The 18,858-nt window shown below is 43.0% G+C and overlaps 2 protein-coding genes across 2 annotated transcripts; both read left to right on the top strand.

The window, feature by feature from the left end:
- The first annotated feature begins 6,684 nt into the window (after positions 1 to 6,684).
- Positions 6,685 to 9,630, top strand: LOC130744393 (uncharacterized). Its single transcript, XM_057596585.1, has 3 exons — positions 6,685 to 7,503; positions 7,649 to 8,473; positions 9,574 to 9,630. Exons 1-3 carry the CDS (start codon positions 6,685 to 6,687, stop codon positions 9,628 to 9,630), a joined length of 1,701 nt encoding a protein of 566 aa, XP_057452568.1.
- A 7,836-nt stretch (positions 9,631 to 17,466) lies between these two features.
- LOC130744386 (uncharacterized) lies at positions 17,467 to 18,498 on the top strand. Its single transcript, XM_057596580.1, has one exon. It carries the CDS (start codon positions 17,467 to 17,469, stop codon positions 18,496 to 18,498), a length of 1,032 nt encoding a protein of 343 aa, XP_057452563.1.
- The last annotated feature ends 360 nt before the right edge of the window (positions 18,499 to 18,858 follow it).

Raw genomic sequence — 18,858 nt, 5'->3', positions numbered from 1 at the left:
CAAATGGGTATGATCTTCGTCCTGAAGTCCAAGTTCAAGGTTGGGGAAATTACTTCAACAGGCTTCGAGGACCGGTGTATGATAAACTGATCAAGGAATTCTGGAAGCACGCCGACTGCGATGATACTCAGGTGGTATCTCACATTCTTGGAAGAAAGATCATCATCACAGAGAAGTCTTTCGTGAACTTGCTGGGTGCAGCAACTACTTTTGGGTATCGTTTCCAATTCACGGAATCGAAGCTGAAACCCAAGACGAAGGATGAGACCAACAAGGCCTTGTACACCAATTACAAACCGGGCAAGACGAATTACAAAGTGATGGACCTTCATCCCAAGCTCAGGATCTGGCACAAGATTTTGCTCCACTGCATAAACCAGAGACCAAAGGGCAGTTCCCCAGACTACATCAACTTCAACCAGAAGGCGATGTTGTTCTTCATCCAAGACCAGAAGAAGATCTGCCTTCCCTACTTCCTGTTCTCCTACTTGAAGGAGTGTATCCGAAAGTCTCGTACCACTGCCTCCATCAAGTCAGCAATCAAGTATATTCCCTTCGGAAGACTGTTGTCTGATCTCTTCATTGAGAGTGGCCTCATTCAAGATCTTGTAAATGCTGGATGCACAGAGGATCTGACCACTATTGTCAGTGATGTCTTCACTGCAAATTCTCTAAAGAAGATGGGCCTAATCAAGAAGAAGATTGCTGCTGCCCATGAAGACACATCTTCTGAGATCAGAAGTAGAAGGGTGCCTCTGAATGACTACCCTCTGTGGACACAGGCTGACAATCCTGAAGCCATTAGGTGCTATGTTGAAGACCTAAGGGCTCAAGGATTTGAAATTGATCTCGATGATTTCTTCAGCAGACTGCCGTCAGCTCCAGAGTTTCCTTCTCCTCCCAAGAAGAAAGTTCAGAGGAAGATGATCCTAGAAGAATCTTCTGAGGAATCAGATGTCCCTCTGATCAAAAAGAAGAAGGCTGGTCAATCCAAGAGAAAGCAAGATGAAACCAGCAAGCCCGATGATGGTGATGATGGTGATGATGGTGATGATGGTGATAATGAGGATGGTCCTCCTAAGAAGAAGAAGAAGCAGGTCAGAATTGTGGTGAAGCCTACTCGGGTGGAACCAGCTGCTGAAGTGATCAGAAGGACTGAACCTCCTGCCAGAGTGACAAGATCATCAACACATTCAAGTAAGTCTGCAATTGCTTCTGATGATGATTTGAATTTATTTGATGCACTCCCCATATCTGCCATGCTCAAACACTCTTCAAATCCCCTCACTCCTATTCCTGAATCCCAACCAGCTGCACAAACCACCTCTCCACCACATTCCCCAAGGTCTTCATTTTTTCAACCTTCTCCTACTGAAGCACCTCTCTGGCATTTGCTCCAGAACCAACCCTCTAGGTCAGAAGAACCAACCTCTCCCATTACCATCCCGTACAACCCATTAACTTCTGAACCCATCATTCATGAACAACCAGAGCCTACCCAAACAGAACCTGGACCCAGAACCTCTGATCACTCTGTCCCAAGAGCATAAGAACGACTGGCTCTCAGACCCACGGATACAGACTCTTCCACAGCCCTTATACCTGTATCCTTCCCAACCAATGTTGCTGACTCTTCTCCCTCCAATAACTCTGAATCCATTAGAAAATTCATGGAGGTCAGAAAAGAAAAGGTGTCTACCTTAGAAGAGTATTATCTCACTTGTCCAAGCCCTAGGAGATATCCTGGCCCTAGACCTGAACGTCTAGTTGACCCAGATGAACCTATCTTGGCCAATCCTTTACATGAGGCAGACCCTTTGGCTCAACAAGCTCACCCTGCCCCTGACCGACAAGAGCCTACTCAACCAGAACCTGAACCAGAACAATCTGTGTCTAACCAATCCTCGGTTAGATCACCCCATCCTCTGGTTGAAACTTCAGAACCTCACCTTGGAACCTCTGAACCCAATGCTCAAATGTTTAACATTGGCTCTCCACAAGGTGCCTCTGAAGCCCACAGCAGCAATCACTCAGCCTCTCCTGAAACCAACCTCTCCATAATTCCTTACACTCACCTCCGACCCACATCTCTCTCTGAGTGCATCAATATTTTCTATCATGAAGCCTCTTTGATGCTACGCAATGTGCACGGTCAGACTGACCTAAGCGAGAATGCTGAACATGTGGCTGATGAGTGGAACAATCTGGGCACTTGGCTAGTGGCTCAAGTTCCAATTATGATGCAGCTCCTGCATGCAGAAGGAAGTCAGAGGATCGAGGCTGAAAGCAAAGGTTTGCTAGAAGGGTGGCTCTTCATGAACAAGAACAGAGACATAAGCTCCTTGAAGCTATTGAAGAAGCTAAGAGAAAGAAAGAACAAGCAGAAGAAGCTGCACGTCAAGCAGCAGCTCAAGCTGAACAAGCCAGATTAGAGGCAGAACGACTTGAAGCTGAGGCTGAAGCCCTTAGATGCCAAGCACTTGCACCAGTAGTGTTTACTCCTGCTGCTTCTGCTTCCATTCCAGCTCCTCAAGCTGCTCAGAATGTTCCTTCCAGTTCTACTCAGTCAAGCTCGTCCAGACTCGACATCATGGAACAGCGTCTTGACACTCATGAATCCATGCTAATTGAAATGAAGCACATGATGATGGAACTTCTGCGTCGAACTGATAAACCCTAGTTTTAGGATCTCTTCGTTTCTCTTTTTCTTTAACGTTGTTCTATTTTATTAACTTCTGTTTCTTTTTATTTATTTATTCTACTTTGTTCGTTTGTGATTATCTATGCATATCTATATATATTTGTGTCACATATGTTTGCAAAAATCTTTTTATTCATAATCTCTTTATGTTTACATCATACATTCTTTCCCTAAAGTCTAGAATGGAGGATCCCTCCTCATTCTTCTGCACTCCTGGCGCTGCTCTGACCTATCCTTCTCCAGACGCTCCAGTGCATACTGGATGTTGTTGAGCCTGTCTTTTAGCTCATCCCTCTCCAGAATCTCTTCTGCAGTCTTGAGCTTCTCTTCCAAGATCTCTTTTTCTTCCAGCTGCTTGAGTTCAAGCCGGCTGAGTTCTTGCACCTCCTCCACGAAGGCAAGAAATTCCATCAGGTCTCTCTTCAACTCTGGACGTAGGTCCTCCTCTTCAAGCAGTGTCGTTGTCAGCTCATGTATTGTTCGTGTCCCATCCGGGTGCCGAATGTTCAGGAACATGTCTTCCTCGAAGGCCTTCTTCCTCAGCTCTTCTAGTGCTACGATGTATGATGCCATTTTTTTTTTTTCCTTACTGAAAATTGTTCGAGTTGTGAAGCTTACCTCTCTCTCCCACTCTTTATATAGGCTTCACTTTCTCTCTGAAAGTTAATGCTCCTACAGTTTCTCGAGGTTAAGTTCTTGGTAACTGACCCTTCTCTTTACTCCCTTGACCGGTGGTAAACGTTCTTCTCTTGCATTAACTCTTCTATTTATTTCGCCTAACTGTGATTCTTGCATCGTTTTCATTTTCTTTAAACTTAGACCTTCTCTAAGGGGGAGTACCTTGTACTTCAAGCTAAGTTTTTCACACCCCAAGCTTTTTTCTTATGACAAAAAGGGGGAGTAAACCCAGTTTTTGATGTGTAAGATGTGTTAGTGTGATTTATTTTTTCTTTTGGAGAATTTAAGAGTTCCACCTTCATGACCATAGATGTGTCACTGGGCAAATACAAGGAATACATTTCACTTCTTCTGAAGTGATTCTAAGTTGACTCTGATACCCAAGACTCTGATACCTTGTCCGTGACTCTGATTACTTATGCGCTCTGATTACTCGATTTTCATCTATGTCATAAGTTTTTCACTCTGAACTCTTATATCATTTAGCTCAGAATCTAGACTTTACTAACGTTTTCATCAAGTATTAGATTCAGGGGGAGCTAAGCTCAGAATCAAGCAGTGACTTGAATTCAGAATGAGCAAGATAAACTATTCACATCAGGATAAGTCTTATTCTATATCTCTAAACACTGAGTGAATTTAGTTTAATGTTTAAGAATTGTTCATCAAAAATCTTAGTTTTGTCATCATCAAAAAGGGGGAGATTGTAAGATCAAGTTTTGATCTAGTAGTACAACTCTATGTTTTGATGATTACAAGTTAACCTTTTGATATGAACAATTGTGGTACTCTAACGTGTTTTTCTGAGTGTGCTATTTACAGGCTCTGACCTCAACTCAATCTCACACAAATCAGAAGCACTGTGTATAAAGAGCGACCCAAGCAACGCTTTCGCATTCACCATGTTCAGTATGAACAGTGGAAAAGCTTCAGAAGTTCTGAAGTTATACAAACTCTGATGTGGACTCAGTCACTAGAAGTTCTGAAGATCCAGAAAGTCTGATAACCAAGAAACACTGAAGGCTCAGATATTCTGATGGTGTAGAAGACTCTGAAGATCCAGAAGCTGATTAGTGAAATTCTGTTGTCCAGAAGCTAGATACTCTGAAGACCATGTTCTTCCCTCTGAGTTCAGAATCAGAAGAAACAATGGTCAGAGGATTTGGGCTTTCCCTCTGACTCTGATCAACCGGCTTCACAAGTTCCAATATGAAGCATTCCCCTAATCAGAAGTCTCCTAGGTTTAAAGGTCAAGTCGCTATCCAAGTACAAAAGCAACTGTACCTTCCTGACGACCTACCTAACAGTCTCAGACATAGCAGAAGCTGGATTTTCCAGAACTGCCCTCCAACGGTAGCATTTTCCATGCAACGCTCAACCCTAATCCTTGGAGTATATAAAGAGGCTGAAGACTGAAAGAAGCGGCTAGAAGCATTCACATACGCGCAAGACATATTCAAATTCTTCTAAGCTTTCTTTCATCTGATTCATTGAGTTTACTATTAGCTTTTTAGAAGCAAATCTCTTGTAAACAATTCTTTGATAAACAGTTTGTTTAGTTCCTTTAGGAGATCAAGGTTGATCGGATCCTAGAAAAGACTAAGAGAGTGAATCTTAGTGTGAGCTAAGTCAGTGTAATTGTTAGTCACTTGTAGGTTTCAAGTGCAGTTGTAACTCTTACCTGATTAGTGGATTGCCTTCATTCTAAGAAGGAAGAAATCACCTTAACGGGTGGACTGGAGTAGCTTGAGTGATTTATCAAGTGAACCAGGATAAAATCCTTGTGTGCTTTTCTATCTCTTATCTTGAGCACTTAAAGTTCTCGAAAGATTTGTCAAAATCTTTAAGGTGGAAGCTTTATACTGAAAACGTTATTCAAACCCCCCCTTTCTACCGTTTTTCATACCTTCAGTGTGCGGCTTCAGCCTCAAGAACCGAGTGATGGAGCAGTTTGGCGATGACTGACTCGCGACGTCGTAAATCGCTTGGAACGACATGATGCGAAAACAAGCGCAACAAACACAGCACCGGAGCTTGATACTTCATACAAACAACGTTACCGAGATTTCATGCAACGACTGGAGTCTCCTTTCTCTCAAGGACAGATAGAAGCAGAATGGTGTGCTTATCACCGAATCTCAGGACACGATACTGGAAAATGTCGAGCTTTACAACGCGCGGTGGTAAAGCGGATTGTGGTAGGGAAATCAGCCACGACGCGGGGCAATGTGTTTCCGACAGCCAAAGAGGTTGGCACGATCACCGGAGGTTTCGGTGGAGGAGGAACCACAAGTGCGGTACGGAAGCGATACGTTAGAGCGGTGAATGCAGTTACAGAGATTCCTTTTGGTTTTCAACATCCAGATATCACGTTTTCGTCTGCTGATTTCTTCGGAATAAAGCCGCATTTAGATGATCCGATCGTGATCTCCCTCCGTGTTAATCAGCTCACCGTGCAGCGGGTACTTCTAGACCAGGGAAGTTCGGCGGACATCATTTACGGCGGAGCGTTTGCTCGGCTCGGCGTGAGCAAGGGAAGTCTCGCTCCTTATGAGGGAACCCTGGTGGGATTCGCGTGCGAGCAAATGTGGGTGAAGGGCGCTCTTGACCTTGACACCACGTTTGGTGAGGAAGAGAACGCTAAGACGCTCAGCGTCAAATATCTGGTCCTTGAGGTAGAGGGGTCATACAACATGATCATCGGGCGAAACACCTTAAATTGTCAGTGCGTCGTGATGTCAACAGCACACCTGGCGGTGAAGTATCCGTTGCCGAGTGGGCATATTGGAGGAATTGTAGTGGATCAAAGGATCGCAAGGGAATGCTACTGTAATGCTGTGGATCGGTATGGGAAGAAAAATGCCTCAATCAGGCACCGTTGCAGCGAAGTTGAGGCGCCATAAGAAAGTTTGGACCCGAGGGGCGAGGGACGTGTTAGTAGGCCCACACCGATAGAAGAAACCAAAGAGCTGAAGTTCGGCGAGAAGATACTCAAGATAGGAACCAAGTTAAGTAAGGACCAAGAACAAAGGTTATCAAAGTTGTTAGGCGACAATCTAGATCTTTTCGCCTCGAGTCACAAGGACATGCCAGGCATAGACCCAAACTTCATTTGCCACAGGCTTGCATTGAATCCAGCGGCTAAGCCTATAACCCAAACTCGCTGGAGAATGGGAAGCGAGAAAGAGAAGGCTATCCAACAAGAGATAAACAAGTTGCTTGCAGCAGACTTCATACGGGAAATCAAGTACCCTACTTGGTTAGCAAATGTTGTGATGGTCAAGAAGGCGAACGGGAAGTGGCGAATGTGCGTGGATTATACAGACTTGAACAAGGCATGCCCAAAGGATTCTTATCCCTTGCCGAGCATAGATAAGCTGGTGGACGGAGCTTTGGGGAATGAACTTCTGAGTTTAATGGATGCTTATTCAGGATATCATCAAATCAAGATGCATCCGTCGGACGAAGACAAAACAGCTTTTATGACCGCAAGGGTGAACTACTGTTACCAAACTATGCCTTTCGGGTTGAAGAATGCGGGGGCGACGTATCAGCGGTTGATGGATAGGGTGTTTGAAGGCCAAGTAGGAAGGAACATGGAGGTATACGTTGACGATATGAACGTCAAATCGGTTCTGGGATCGAATCATCATGATGATTTGATGGAGGCCTTCGGTAGGATTTGGAAGCATAATATGAGGCTTAATCCGGAAAAGTGTTATTTCGGCATACGGGGTGGGAAGTTTTTAGGCTTCATGACTACGTCCAGAGGAATCGAAATCAATCCAGATAAGTGCAAAGCGATCCAGGAGATGAAAAGCCCGAGCAACGTGAAGGAAGTGCAGAGGCTAACCGGGCGGATCGCTGCCTTATCCCGTTTTCTCCCTCACTCGGGCGACAAGTCAGCCCCGTTCTTCAAATGCCTCAAGAAGAATGCAGCATTCGAGTGGAATTCAGAGTGCGAGGAAGCCTTCACCCGCCTCAAGGAAATGTTGTCCGCCCCACCAGTCCTTTCGAAACCTGTCCAAGGCCTACCTTTGCATTTATACCTCTTTATTGGCGATCACGCAATAAGTTCGGTGATCCTTCAGGAGGTGGATGGAGAGCAAAAGATAGTTTATTTCGTAAGCCATACACTTCAGGGGGCAGAGGTCAGGTATCAGAAGATAGAAAAAGCGGCGCTCGTTGTCCTCGTCACCGCCAAACGCCTACGACCGTATTTTCAAAAGCTTTCATGTAAAAATAAGAACTGACCTTCCTTTGAGACAGGTATTGCAGAAGCCAGATTTGTCAGAAAGGCTTGTCGCGTGGTCCGTGGAGTTGTCGGAATATGGATTGCAATATGACAAAAAGGGAAAGGTTGGCGCACAAACCTTAGCGGATTTTGTGGTGGAATTGACGCCGGAAGAAGGGAAAAAGGTGAGCACGCAATGGATATTGTTTTTCGATGGGTCGTCGAACGAAAACGGAAGCGGGGCTGGGATCACGCTGCAGGGGCCCGGGGAGTTGGTGTTGGAACAGTCCCTCAGATTCCAGTTCAAAACCAGCAATAATCAGGCAGAATATGAGGCTCTTATTGCGGGCTTAAAACTAGCAATTGAGGTGCAAATTGACAGTCTACTGGTAAGAACGGACTCGCTGCTAGTGGCAAGCCAGGTCAATGGGGAGTTCCAGGTAAAGGAGCCGGCCTTGATAAAGTATGTGGAGCGCGTGCAGCAGCTCATGGGTCGTTTGCAACAGGTGGTAGTTGAATTCGTGCCGAGCACACAAAACCAAAGGGCGGACGCCCTAGCAAAGCTGGCAAGCACTAGGAAGTCTGGCAACAACCGGAGTGTGATTCAAGAGACACTCGCCAATCCCAGCATAGAGGGGGATTTGGTGGCTTCGATTGTTCGCCAGGAAACTTGGACGGATCCCATCATTGACATTCTGGCGGGAGAGCCTAGTGACGTAATAAAGTACTCAAAGGCGCAAAGGAGGGAGACGGGGCACTACACGCTACTCGACGGGATACTCTTCCGGCGAGGATTCAGTTCGCCCCTCCTAAGGTGTCTTCCACTTGAGAAGTACGAGGCTGTTATGACGGAGGTCTATGTAAGATCAAGATTTGATCAGTGGTTGTATCTCTATATTTTGATGATTACAATTAAGGTTTTTGAGGATGAACAATTATGGTACTCTAACGTTTGTCCTTTTGAGTTGTGACAAACAGGTTCTGATTCTGACCCAAGCCGATTCCATCAGAAGAAGAAGACCCAAGGGTAATCAAAAGAGAGTTCTAAAGCTTACCATGTTCGTTCAGAACAGTGGCAAATCCTTCAGAAGTTCTGAAGATAGAAGCTCTCAAGAGGTACTGAAGAACCGGAGTCAGAAGTTCTGAAGATCAGATGTTCCAGAAGGAACGGTCCTGAAGTAGAAGACTCAAGTTCTGAAGACTTGCAAGAAGTTGGCTCTGAAGACCCAAGCTTTTCTAGCTCTGGAGTTCAGAAGTTCTGAGGAACATGTCCAGAAGCAGAAGTTGCAAGGTCAGAGGATCTAAGCTTCCGTCTGACTCTGATCAGAAGCTTCACCAACGTCCATCTGAAGCACTCCAGATCATAAGTCAGCTGGTGAAAGGACAGGTCGCTGTCATAGTACACATCGTACTGTCATAGCCTATCCGCCACCTACCTCGTTCAGCCTAGCAGTCTGATATTACAAGATTGCCACTCCAACGGGCAAAACCCTAGCAACGGCTACACCAAATGCCTTGGAGTATATAAGGGCTGAAGATAGAAGAAATAAATTAAGAAACTTTGCTGAAATTCTTGAATTCATTCTAACCGATCTCTTAGCAATATTTCTTCACTGTTCTTGAACATCTGAGTTTACCATTAGCTTTTCAGAAGCATTTCTTGTAAACCCAAAACCTTTTACAAACACTTTGTAAAGTTCCTTAAGAGACCAAGTTTGGTCGGATCTTGAGAGGACTGAATCAAGTTTGGTTCAGTGTTTAGCTAGTCTTGAGAGGATCGGTAGATCAGCTTCTTGAGAGTATACTAGTGAGAAAATCAGTGTACTGTTAGTCACTTTGCAGGTTGCAAGGGCAGTTGTAACATTCATTGATTTTAGTGGATTGCCTTCATCTGAAGAAGGAAGAAATCACCTTCACGGGTGGACTGGATTAACTTGAGCTTTTATCTCAAGTGAACCAGGATAAAATACTTGTGTGCTCTACTTCGTTCTCCTTAGCACCTAGTTCTTATCTTTAAGTTTTTCTAAACTTAAAAAGGGGAAACTTATTCAAACCCCCCTTTCTAGTGTTTTTCGCACCTTCAATTGGCATCAGAGCTCCGGTTCTGATTTATACACTTAACAGTGTTCAGTGATCCAGAACCTAGTGTGAAAAACAACGATGGCCCAAGCCAATACTTCCGCTGACAACAACAACAACAACCAACTCAGAGCACCAGTCTTTGATGGTGAAAAGTTTGAGTACTGGAAAGATAGAATCGAAAGTTATTTCCTTGGCACTGATCCAGATCTCTGGGATATGGTCATGGAAGGCTATACTGATCTAGTAGATGCTTCAGGAGTGAAGATCCCCCGTACTGAAATGACTGACGCTCAAGAAAAGCGTTTCAAGGATCATCACAAGGCGAAGTCCATGCTGTTCAGTTCAATATCATATATTGAATATGAGAAGATCTCTGATAAAGAAACAGCAAAATCCATCTATGACTCCTTGGTCATGACGCACGAAGGAAATGAAGAAGTCAAGGAGACTAAGGCTCTTGCTCTCATAAAACAATATGAGCAATTTAAGATGGAATCTGGTGAAACCATTGAGGAGATGTACTCAAGGTTTCAAACTCTGATTGCTGGAATCAGAGTGCTAAACAAGAGCTGAAGGTATAAAAAACTGTAGAAAGGGGGGTTTGAATAACGTTTTCAGAATAGAACTTCCACCTTAAAGATTTTAACAAATCTTTCGAGAACAAAGTGCTTAAGATAAGAGATAGAAAAGCACACAAGGATTTTATCCTGGTTCACTTGATAAATCCCTCAAGCTAATCCAGTCCACCCGTTAAGGTGATTTCTTCCTTATTAGAATGAAGGCAATCCACTAATCAGGTAAATGTTACAACTGCACTTGAAACCTACAAGTGACTAACAATTACACTGACTTAGCTCACACTAAGATTCACTCTCTTAGTCTTCTCTAGGATCCGATCAAACTTGATCTCCTAAAGGTAACTAAACAACTGTTTAAGAAAGAATGTTTACAAGGGATTTGCTTCTGAAAAGCTAATAGTAAACACAATGAATTTCAGATGAAAGAATGCTTAGAAGGTTTTTGAATATAGCTTGCGCGTGAGTAATTCTTCCAACCGCATCTTTCAATCTTCAGCCTCTATTTATACTCCAAGGATTAGGGTTTGAACGCTGCATGGAAATGCTACCGTTGGAGGGCAGTTCTGGAAATTCCAGCTTTTGCTGTGGTTGAGAATGTTAGGTAGGTCGTCAGGATAGTACATTTGCTTTTGTACTTGGATAGTGACTTGACCTTTAAACCTAGTAGACTTCTGATCAGAGGAATGCTTCATGTTGGAACTTGTGAAGCCAGTTGATCAGAGTCAGAGGGAAGCACAGATCCTCTGACCGTTGTATCTTCTGATTCTGAACTCAGAGGGAAGTACATGGTCTTCAGAGTCATCTTGCTTCTGGACATCAGAGTTTCCACTTTTCAGCTTCTAGATCTTCAGAGTCTTCTACACCTTCAGAACATCTGAACCTTCAGAGTGTCTGGGTTGTCAAAACGTCTGGATCTTCAGAGCTTCAAGTGACTGAGTCCATATCAGAGCTTATATGACTTCAGATCTTCTGAAGCGTTTCTACTGTTCAGAGTGAACATAGATGTTGCGAAAGCGTTGCTTGGGTCACTCTTTATGCACAGTGCTTCTGATTTGTGTGAGATTGAATTGAGGTCAGAGCCTGTAAATAGCACTCTCAGAAAAACACGTTAGAGTACCATAATTGTTCATACTAAAATGTTAACTTGTAATCATCAAAACATAGAGTTGTACTACTCGATCAAAACTTGACCTTACAAGAGCTACTCTACTGGTGATCATGTCAAAAAGATCATCAGAAGTTTGACTAAGGAGTGGATAGCTTTTGTCACTGCACTAAAGCTTTCCAGGAATCTGAACTCCTTGAAGCTAGAAGAGCTTGTGAGTCATCTCAGAAGCCATGAGATTGAACTCAAAGAGCACAAGCCTCAAAGGAAAGACAAATCTATTGCTCTTAAGTCAAAATATGACAAGGCAAAAGCCTATCAGGCAGAAGAGGAAGATTCCTCTGAAGAATTATCAGATGCTTCTGGTGATGAAGAGTTATCTCTTCTCACAAAGAGATTGAGCAAGCTCTGGAAGAACAGACAAAGCAAGGGCAAAGGACCGAGGAAAAGTAAAGGAAGATTTGAATCTTCATCTGGTCAGAAGAAGTCCTCTGGGAAAGAAGTCACCTGCTTCGAGTGCAAGGAATCTGAGCACTACAAGAGTGACTGTCCCAAGCTAAAGAAGGACAAGAGACCAAGAAACGTCTTCAAGAAGAAAGCTCTTGTGAACTTTGATGCGACTGGCTCTGATGAAGCTGAGTCAGAAGAAGATGTAGCTGTGGAAGCTCTGATGGCTACCACTAGCAGAGATGCTAAAGCACAGGATGATATAATAGCTTCAGAAGATGACTCAGACTCTGAGAATGACGATGAGGTATTCTCTAATTTTTCTCCATCTGAGCTAAGAACTGCATTATCTGAAATAATGGAGAAACATGATGTGCTTTTAAATAAACATAAAGAGCTTAAAAGAAAATATGTTGTTAAAACTAGTACATCAGAAGTTCATGAGAAGTCAGTCTCTGGACTCATTGAAGAGAACTATTCTCTTAAAAATGACAACTCTGTTCTTCGTGCTAAAAATGCCATGCTAGAAGATCAACTTGCATCATCCGATATTAAGCATGAAACTCTATATGAGAAAGCGTTTCAAAGGTTCCTAGCCAAAGGCATAGACAGAAGTCTTATGGCTTCAATGATCTATGGCATAAGCAGAAATGGGAACAGTGGCCTTGGCTACTCTCAACCTATGAGAGGTGAGTCATCTGAGCCCAAACGCGAACCTTTGCATAAGCATTTTGTTCCCGCCGGTACTGTCATTCCAGAAAAGGTTACACCCAATGTGGTGAAACCAAAGGGAAAATTTAAACTTGACATGTCTAAATATTATAATCAAGTTCCCTTGTATTATCCTCCTGTTGCACCCAAAGTTCCGAGAACTTCTGGGAAAACTAACAAGAAAGGACCCAAGATATGGGTACCTAAGACAAAAATTATTCCTGTTGCAGACATCTTATGCAGCTCAGTTAAGACACCTATCATGGTACCTGGACAGTGGATGCTCGCGACACATGACGGGCATAAGGTCTATATTCCAAAAACTGATGTCGCTTAAGTCAGGAGGAGACGTTGACTTTGGAGGAAACCATAAGGGAAAGATCATTGGAAAAAGTTCCATAGGAGATGGAAAAATTCCAGTTATTAATGATGTACTTCTGGTGGAAGGATTATTGCATAACTTGCTCTCCATAAGCCAAATAGCTAACAAAGGTTATGATGTGATCTTCAATCAAACCGGCTGTAAAGCTGTCAGTCAAACAGATGGATCTGTTCTGTTTTCTGGGAAGAGAAGAAATGACATCTACAAAATCAAATCTTCTGAACTGCTATCTCAGAAGGTCAAGTGTCTCATGTCCGTTAATGATGAGTAATGGGTTTGGCACAGACGCCTAGGGCATGCAAGCCTCAGGAAGATCTCTCAACTAAGCAAGCTAAACCTCGTTAGAGGATTGCCTCGTCTGAAGTTCTCATCAGAGGCCCTGTGTGAAGCTTGTCAGAAGGGAAAATTCGCCAAGAAGCCTTTCAAAGCAAAGAATGTGGTATCTACAACAAGACCCCTTGGGCTACTTCACATTGATCTCTTTGGACCAGTGAAAATTGAATCCATTGGAGGAAATAAGTATGGGTTAGTCATTGTGGATGACTACAGCAGGTGGACATGGGTAAAGTTCTTAAGGCACAAGGATGAAACACACACTATGTTCACCAACTTCATTACCCAAATTCAGAAGGAGTTCCAAACTTCAGTGATTACTCTCAGAAGTGATCATGGTGGAGAATTTGAAAACAAAGCTTTTGAAGAATTGTTCAACTCTCAAGGGATCTCTCACAACTTCTCCTGTCCTCGCACTCCTCAACAAAATGGAGTTGTTGAAAGGAAGAACAGAACTCTTCAGGAGATGGCTCGCACCATGATGCAAGAATCAAGTATGGCCAAGCACTTCTGGGCAGAAGCAGTCAACACTGCATGCTATATCCATAACAGAATCTCCATCAGACCAATTCTGGAGAAGACTCCTTATGAGCTGTGCAAAGGAAGATAACCTGATATCTCTTACTTCCATCCCTTTGGGAGTACTTGCTACATGCTCAACACAAAGGAGCAATTGGGTAAATTCAATTCTAAAGCTTTAAAATGTTATTTTCTTGGTTATTCTGAAAGATCTAAAGGTTTTAGAATTTATAATATTGTCCCTCAAACTGTTGAGGAATCTATCCAAATTAGATTTGATGACAAGCTTGGCTCAGAAAAGTCAAAGCTGTTTGAAAGATTTGCAGATCTCAGCATTGATCATTCGGAAGCATATCAACCAAAGGACAGCTCAGAGGATGCTGCTCCAGAGGCAGAAGCATCAGAAGATGCTCCAACAACTTCTGATCAACTTCAGAAGAAGAAGAGAATAGCTGCCTCTCATCCAGAAGAACTGATTCTTGGCAACAAAGATTCTCCTGTCAGAACTAGGTCCATGCTCAAACCTTCAGAAGAGACTCTTCTGAGTCTGAAGGGACTTGTATCTCTCATTGAGCCCAAATCAGTTGATGAAGCTCTTGAAGATAAAGGCTGGATTCTGGAAATGCAAGAAGAGCTAGATCAGTTCACCAAGAATGATGTCTGGTCTTTAATGCCTAAACCCAAAGGTTTCCATGTCATAGGAACCAAGTGGGTATTCAGAAACAAGCTAAATGAAAAAGGAGAAGTCACGAGAAACAAGGAAAGACTGGTATCTCAAGGCTACAGTCAACAAGAGGGGATTGATTACACTGAGACCTTTGCTCCTGTGGCAAGGCTTGAACCTATAAGGCTACTGATCTCATTCTCAGTGAATCACAACATAATTCTTCATCAGATGGATGTCAAGAGTGCCTTCCTAAATGGCTACATTTCAGAGGAAGTGTATGTCAAGCAACCTCCTGGCTTTGAAAATGACAAGCATCCAAAGCATGTATACAAGCTCAAGAAGTCGCTCTATGGACTGAAACAAGCTCCTAGAGCTTGGTATGAAAGGCTTAGCTCCTTTCTTCTGAAGAATGAGTTTGTAAGGGGTAAAGGTGACAACACTCTTTTCTGCAGAACCTATAAGGATGATATTCTTATAGTTCAGATTTATGTTGATGACATTATATTTGGTTCTGCTAATCCCTCTCTTTGCAAGGAATTCTCTAAGATGATGCAGGCTGAATTTGAGATGAGCATGATGGGAGAGCTCAAGTACTTCCTGTGAATTCAAATTGATCAACGACCAGGAGTCACCTATATCCACCAGAAGAAGTACACCTTGGAACTTCTGAAGAAGTTCAACATGAGTGACTGCAACATCTCTAAGACTCCAATGCATCCAACATGCATTCTTGAGAAAGAGGAAGTTTCCTCTAAGGTTTGTCAGAAGCTCTATCGTGGAATGATAGGCTCTCTTCTTTATTTAACAGCTTCCAGACCTGATATATTTTTTAGTGTGCATCTCTGTGCTAGATTTCAATCAGGTCCTAGAGAGACTCACTTAACAGCTGTTAAGAGGATCCTCAAATATCTGAAGGGAACCACTAACCTTGGCTTGATGTATGGAAAAACATCAGAGTATACACTTTCAGGTTTTTGTGATGCTGACTTTGCTGGAGACAGAGTGGAAAGGAAAAGCACCTCCGGAAGTTGCCATTTCCTTGGAGCAAATCTTGTCACTTGGTCAAGCAAGAGACAGAACACAATTGCTCTATCAACTGCAGAAGCAGAATATGTCTCAGCTGCCACTTGCTGCACACAAACCATATGGATGAAGAATCATCTGGAGGACTATGGTTTGTTTCTGAAGAAGATTCCTATCTTCTGTGACAACACAGCTGCTATCTCCCTCAGCAAAAATCTCATTCTACACTCAAGAGCAAAGCACATAGAGGTAAAGTATCATTATATTCGAGATCATGTTCAGAAGGGCACTCTATCATTAGAGTATGTTGATACTGACCATCAATGGGCAGATATCTTCACTAAGCCCTTAGCAGAAGATCGGTTTTTATTTATTCTTGAAAATCTGAACATGGACTTTTGTCCAGAGTAAGGTATTTTCAGAACCTCTAACCATGGTGCTTCTGAAGTCATCAGATGTTACCTATTCAGAAGGTACTCGATCAGAAGCACTTAACCCACCGGTTAAACTTCTGTGGTAGACAACAATACACGTGTCACTTCTTTTGTGACATAGTTCCTTGTGTCGCGTGGTGTATCTACTATAATGATGATACATACTCTCCTCCACTGTGCTATTTTCTGACTAATTAGTTTACAAACCGTTGATCTTGCTTTTTGCCTTATGCTTCTTAAAATCTCAACGGTTACTATTAAACCCACTATACGCACGATCTCACACACGATCTAATCCACACACTTAATCAAACGGTTTTCAAAACTCTTGTGTGCATTGCATTTCATTCACTCTTCTCCCTCCAATATTTCCTTTCTCTCTGAACCCTAAACCTCGCATTCCTGAGAATCATGGGCAAATCAAGGAAATCGAAGGCAAATGTTGCTGCTTCTTCCAAACTGACTGTCGAAGAGCAAGAGAAGCAAAGATTTGAAGAAGCTCAGCAAATTCTGAACGCGGCCAATGCGATCACCTGCGTCAAGAAGATCGAAGAACTGGTTGTGTGCAATGAGGCAAGAGTGGACCTTGATAATCTGGCTAAACATGGGTTTGACATCAGGGATCAAGTCGATCTGCAAGGTTGGTATGGCTATTTCAATCGACTTTGTGGCCCTATTTATTACAAACTAGTTGTGGAATTCTGGAAGAATGTTGTATGCAACGACTACTACGTTGTTTCTCATGTGTTGGATAGAAAAATTATTATCTTCGAGGAATCCATTGCAAAATTGCTGGGAATGAAGTTCCAACAGGGCAAGAGAATCAAGAATGTGGATGCTAATGTTCCTGGCATGAGGAAATTAGTAAATAAGGTCATTTATGACAACTGGTCTTTGGAGAAGACAAAGTATACCATAAAGGAATTGAAGCCAACAATGAAGATCTGGCAGAAGATTTTCATCTACTGCATTCACCCCAGAACAGGAGGAACTGATTACCTCAATGCAACTCAAAAGGTAATCATGTACTATATCTCTAAGGGTGAGCCTGTATGTCTTCCATTTCTGTTCTTCAACTATTTGAAGGAATGTGTTGAGAAGTCAAGAACTACTGCAATTGAGACCAAGAGGTCTATCTCCTACATTCCTTATGGCAGGCTGCTCTCAGATATTTTCACTCAGAACAAACTGGTCAAGACTCTGTCTGACCTAGGACTTCATGAGGATCTGGCTATGTCCATTGGAGATGCTCTCAATGGGACTAAGTTGAAGAGAATGCAGATCATTGACAAAGTTCAAGTTGAACGTGAAGAAGAATCATCTGAAGAAGTTCGTCAGAAGAACCACCCTGTTGATAACTATCCTCTCTGGTCTAAGAAGGATAATCCAGCCAGCATTCTGGAATATGTGAGAATGCTCAGAAGTGAAGGAGATCCAATCACTCTCGAGGAATTTATCAAAAGACTCCCTGATAGTCCTCCTTAGGTACCAACAAGGAAATCCAAGAGAACAACTAGCAGCAAGCCTTCAGATCCCAAGGGCAAAGGGATTCTGATAGAGGAAACCAAGAAGATGAAAGCTGCATCAAAATCTGTGGTCTTCAAGGAACCAATTCCAGAACCCTCTCCTAAAAGAACTCCAGTGGAGTCACCTCAGAAATCTCAGTCTGATAGCTCTGAGAGCTCTATGGCTTCCTCCATTGGAACTCAAGAAGAAGAAGATGACACCAACAGAGGAGAAGTTGTTCACTCTAACTCTGAAGAAGGTTCACTCAGAAGGAATGTCAAGAGGAAAGCTGTCATGGAAGTAACTTCTGATGAGGAAACTGAAGATGATGATGTTCCTCTGACCAAGAGGCAAAGAGTTCAAGTAATTCAAATCGAGGAGCAAGTTGAGCAGGATGATAGTGAAATTATTGGGAATGTGCTCCAAGTTATAAGGGAATCTCCAGAAGCTGAAGAATCCACTGATTATGATGAAGAACCCATAGGCAAGAGGAAGAAACTGCCTCTGAAGGGTCCACTTCAGAAGAAGGAGCCAAAACCAAAGCAAGCATCTGAGAGTGCTTCAGAGGTACAAAGGGAAAGGAGATCAAAGATAGCTTCAGATCCTGCAAGGACTGCCAGACTCACCAGATCTACCATCCTCAGAAATTCAAGTAAGGAACTTACTGAAAGCCTTAATTTAGATTCTGCTTTAGTAGTTATTCCTAAACAACCTGTACCTATATCTACATCCCTGCCAACCTCAATCCAAACAGTTCCACCTCAAACAGAACCTCACACACAAACCATATCTCAAGCTGAAACACAAGCTCCCCACTTAAACATCCAAACTGCTACCACTTCCATTCCATCCATCCCAATTCAAACCTCTTCCACATCCACCACCACTGAGTCTGTACCTCTCTTTAATTCATTCATTAAGGGTATCGCTCAGAGTGAGGCCACATTGAGGGACTTGGTTCAACAATTCACACCTAAGCCTCCATCCACCTCAAGAACCCTTCTGATAGCTGAATATGGTGAGATTCCTGCTGAGAAAGACGATGGAGATGAGGATGTTCAGATTCTAGAACCTCCCTTCAATGTGCAACCTATCTAGCAGGTAGCCTCTTATTTTGAAGATCTGATTTTCTGAGTTTGAGCATATGGATGAATCAGATCATTCGGGACAAGAGAAGGCTCATGTGAATGAATCTGCACCTTCAGGGCAAATGAGAACCGAGAGTTCTAATGCATCAAGCTCTAACGCAACCAACACTTCTCAGCCAATCATGGATTTGGCACCCTCCTTCAGACCACAAAGTCTTATTCAACTCATTCAGGAGTTCTCTGATGAAGCAACCAGAAGACTGCAATGGCTATATCAGGTAACTGATAATCAATTTGATGCATCTTTGGTTGATGGTATGTGGTCTGCCTTCGGACGATGGTCAGAAAGTAGAGCTTCTGAGATTGAGAA

Source organism: Lotus japonicus, chromosome 1 (genome assembly GCF_012489685.1).
Source record: "Lotus japonicus ecotype B-129 chromosome 1, LjGifu_v1.2".
In the NCBI taxonomy this organism is placed as follows: Eukaryota; Viridiplantae; Streptophyta; class Magnoliopsida; order Fabales; family Fabaceae; genus Lotus; species Lotus japonicus.
This window is presented reverse-complemented; position numbering and strand designations above follow the sequence as displayed.

Bases quoted from the DNA above. Each gene is read 5' to 3' on its own strand.
- LOC130744386 (XM_057596580.1), top strand. From the start codon at position 17,467: ATGAAAGCTGCATCAAAATCTGTGGTCTTCAAGGAACCAATTCCAGAA.
- LOC130744393 (XM_057596585.1), top strand. From the start codon at position 6,685: ATGTGCGTGGATTATACAGACTTGAACAAGGCATGCCCAAAGGATTCT. The intron at 7,504-7,648 runs GTAAGCCATACA...CCTTTGAGACAG, and splicing joins AGCAAAAGATAGTTTATTTC to GTATTGCAGAAGCCAGATTT. The intron at 8,474-9,573 runs GTAAGATCAAGA...CAAGTGAACCAG, and splicing joins CTGTTATGACGGAGGTCTAT to GATAAAATACTTGTGTGCTC.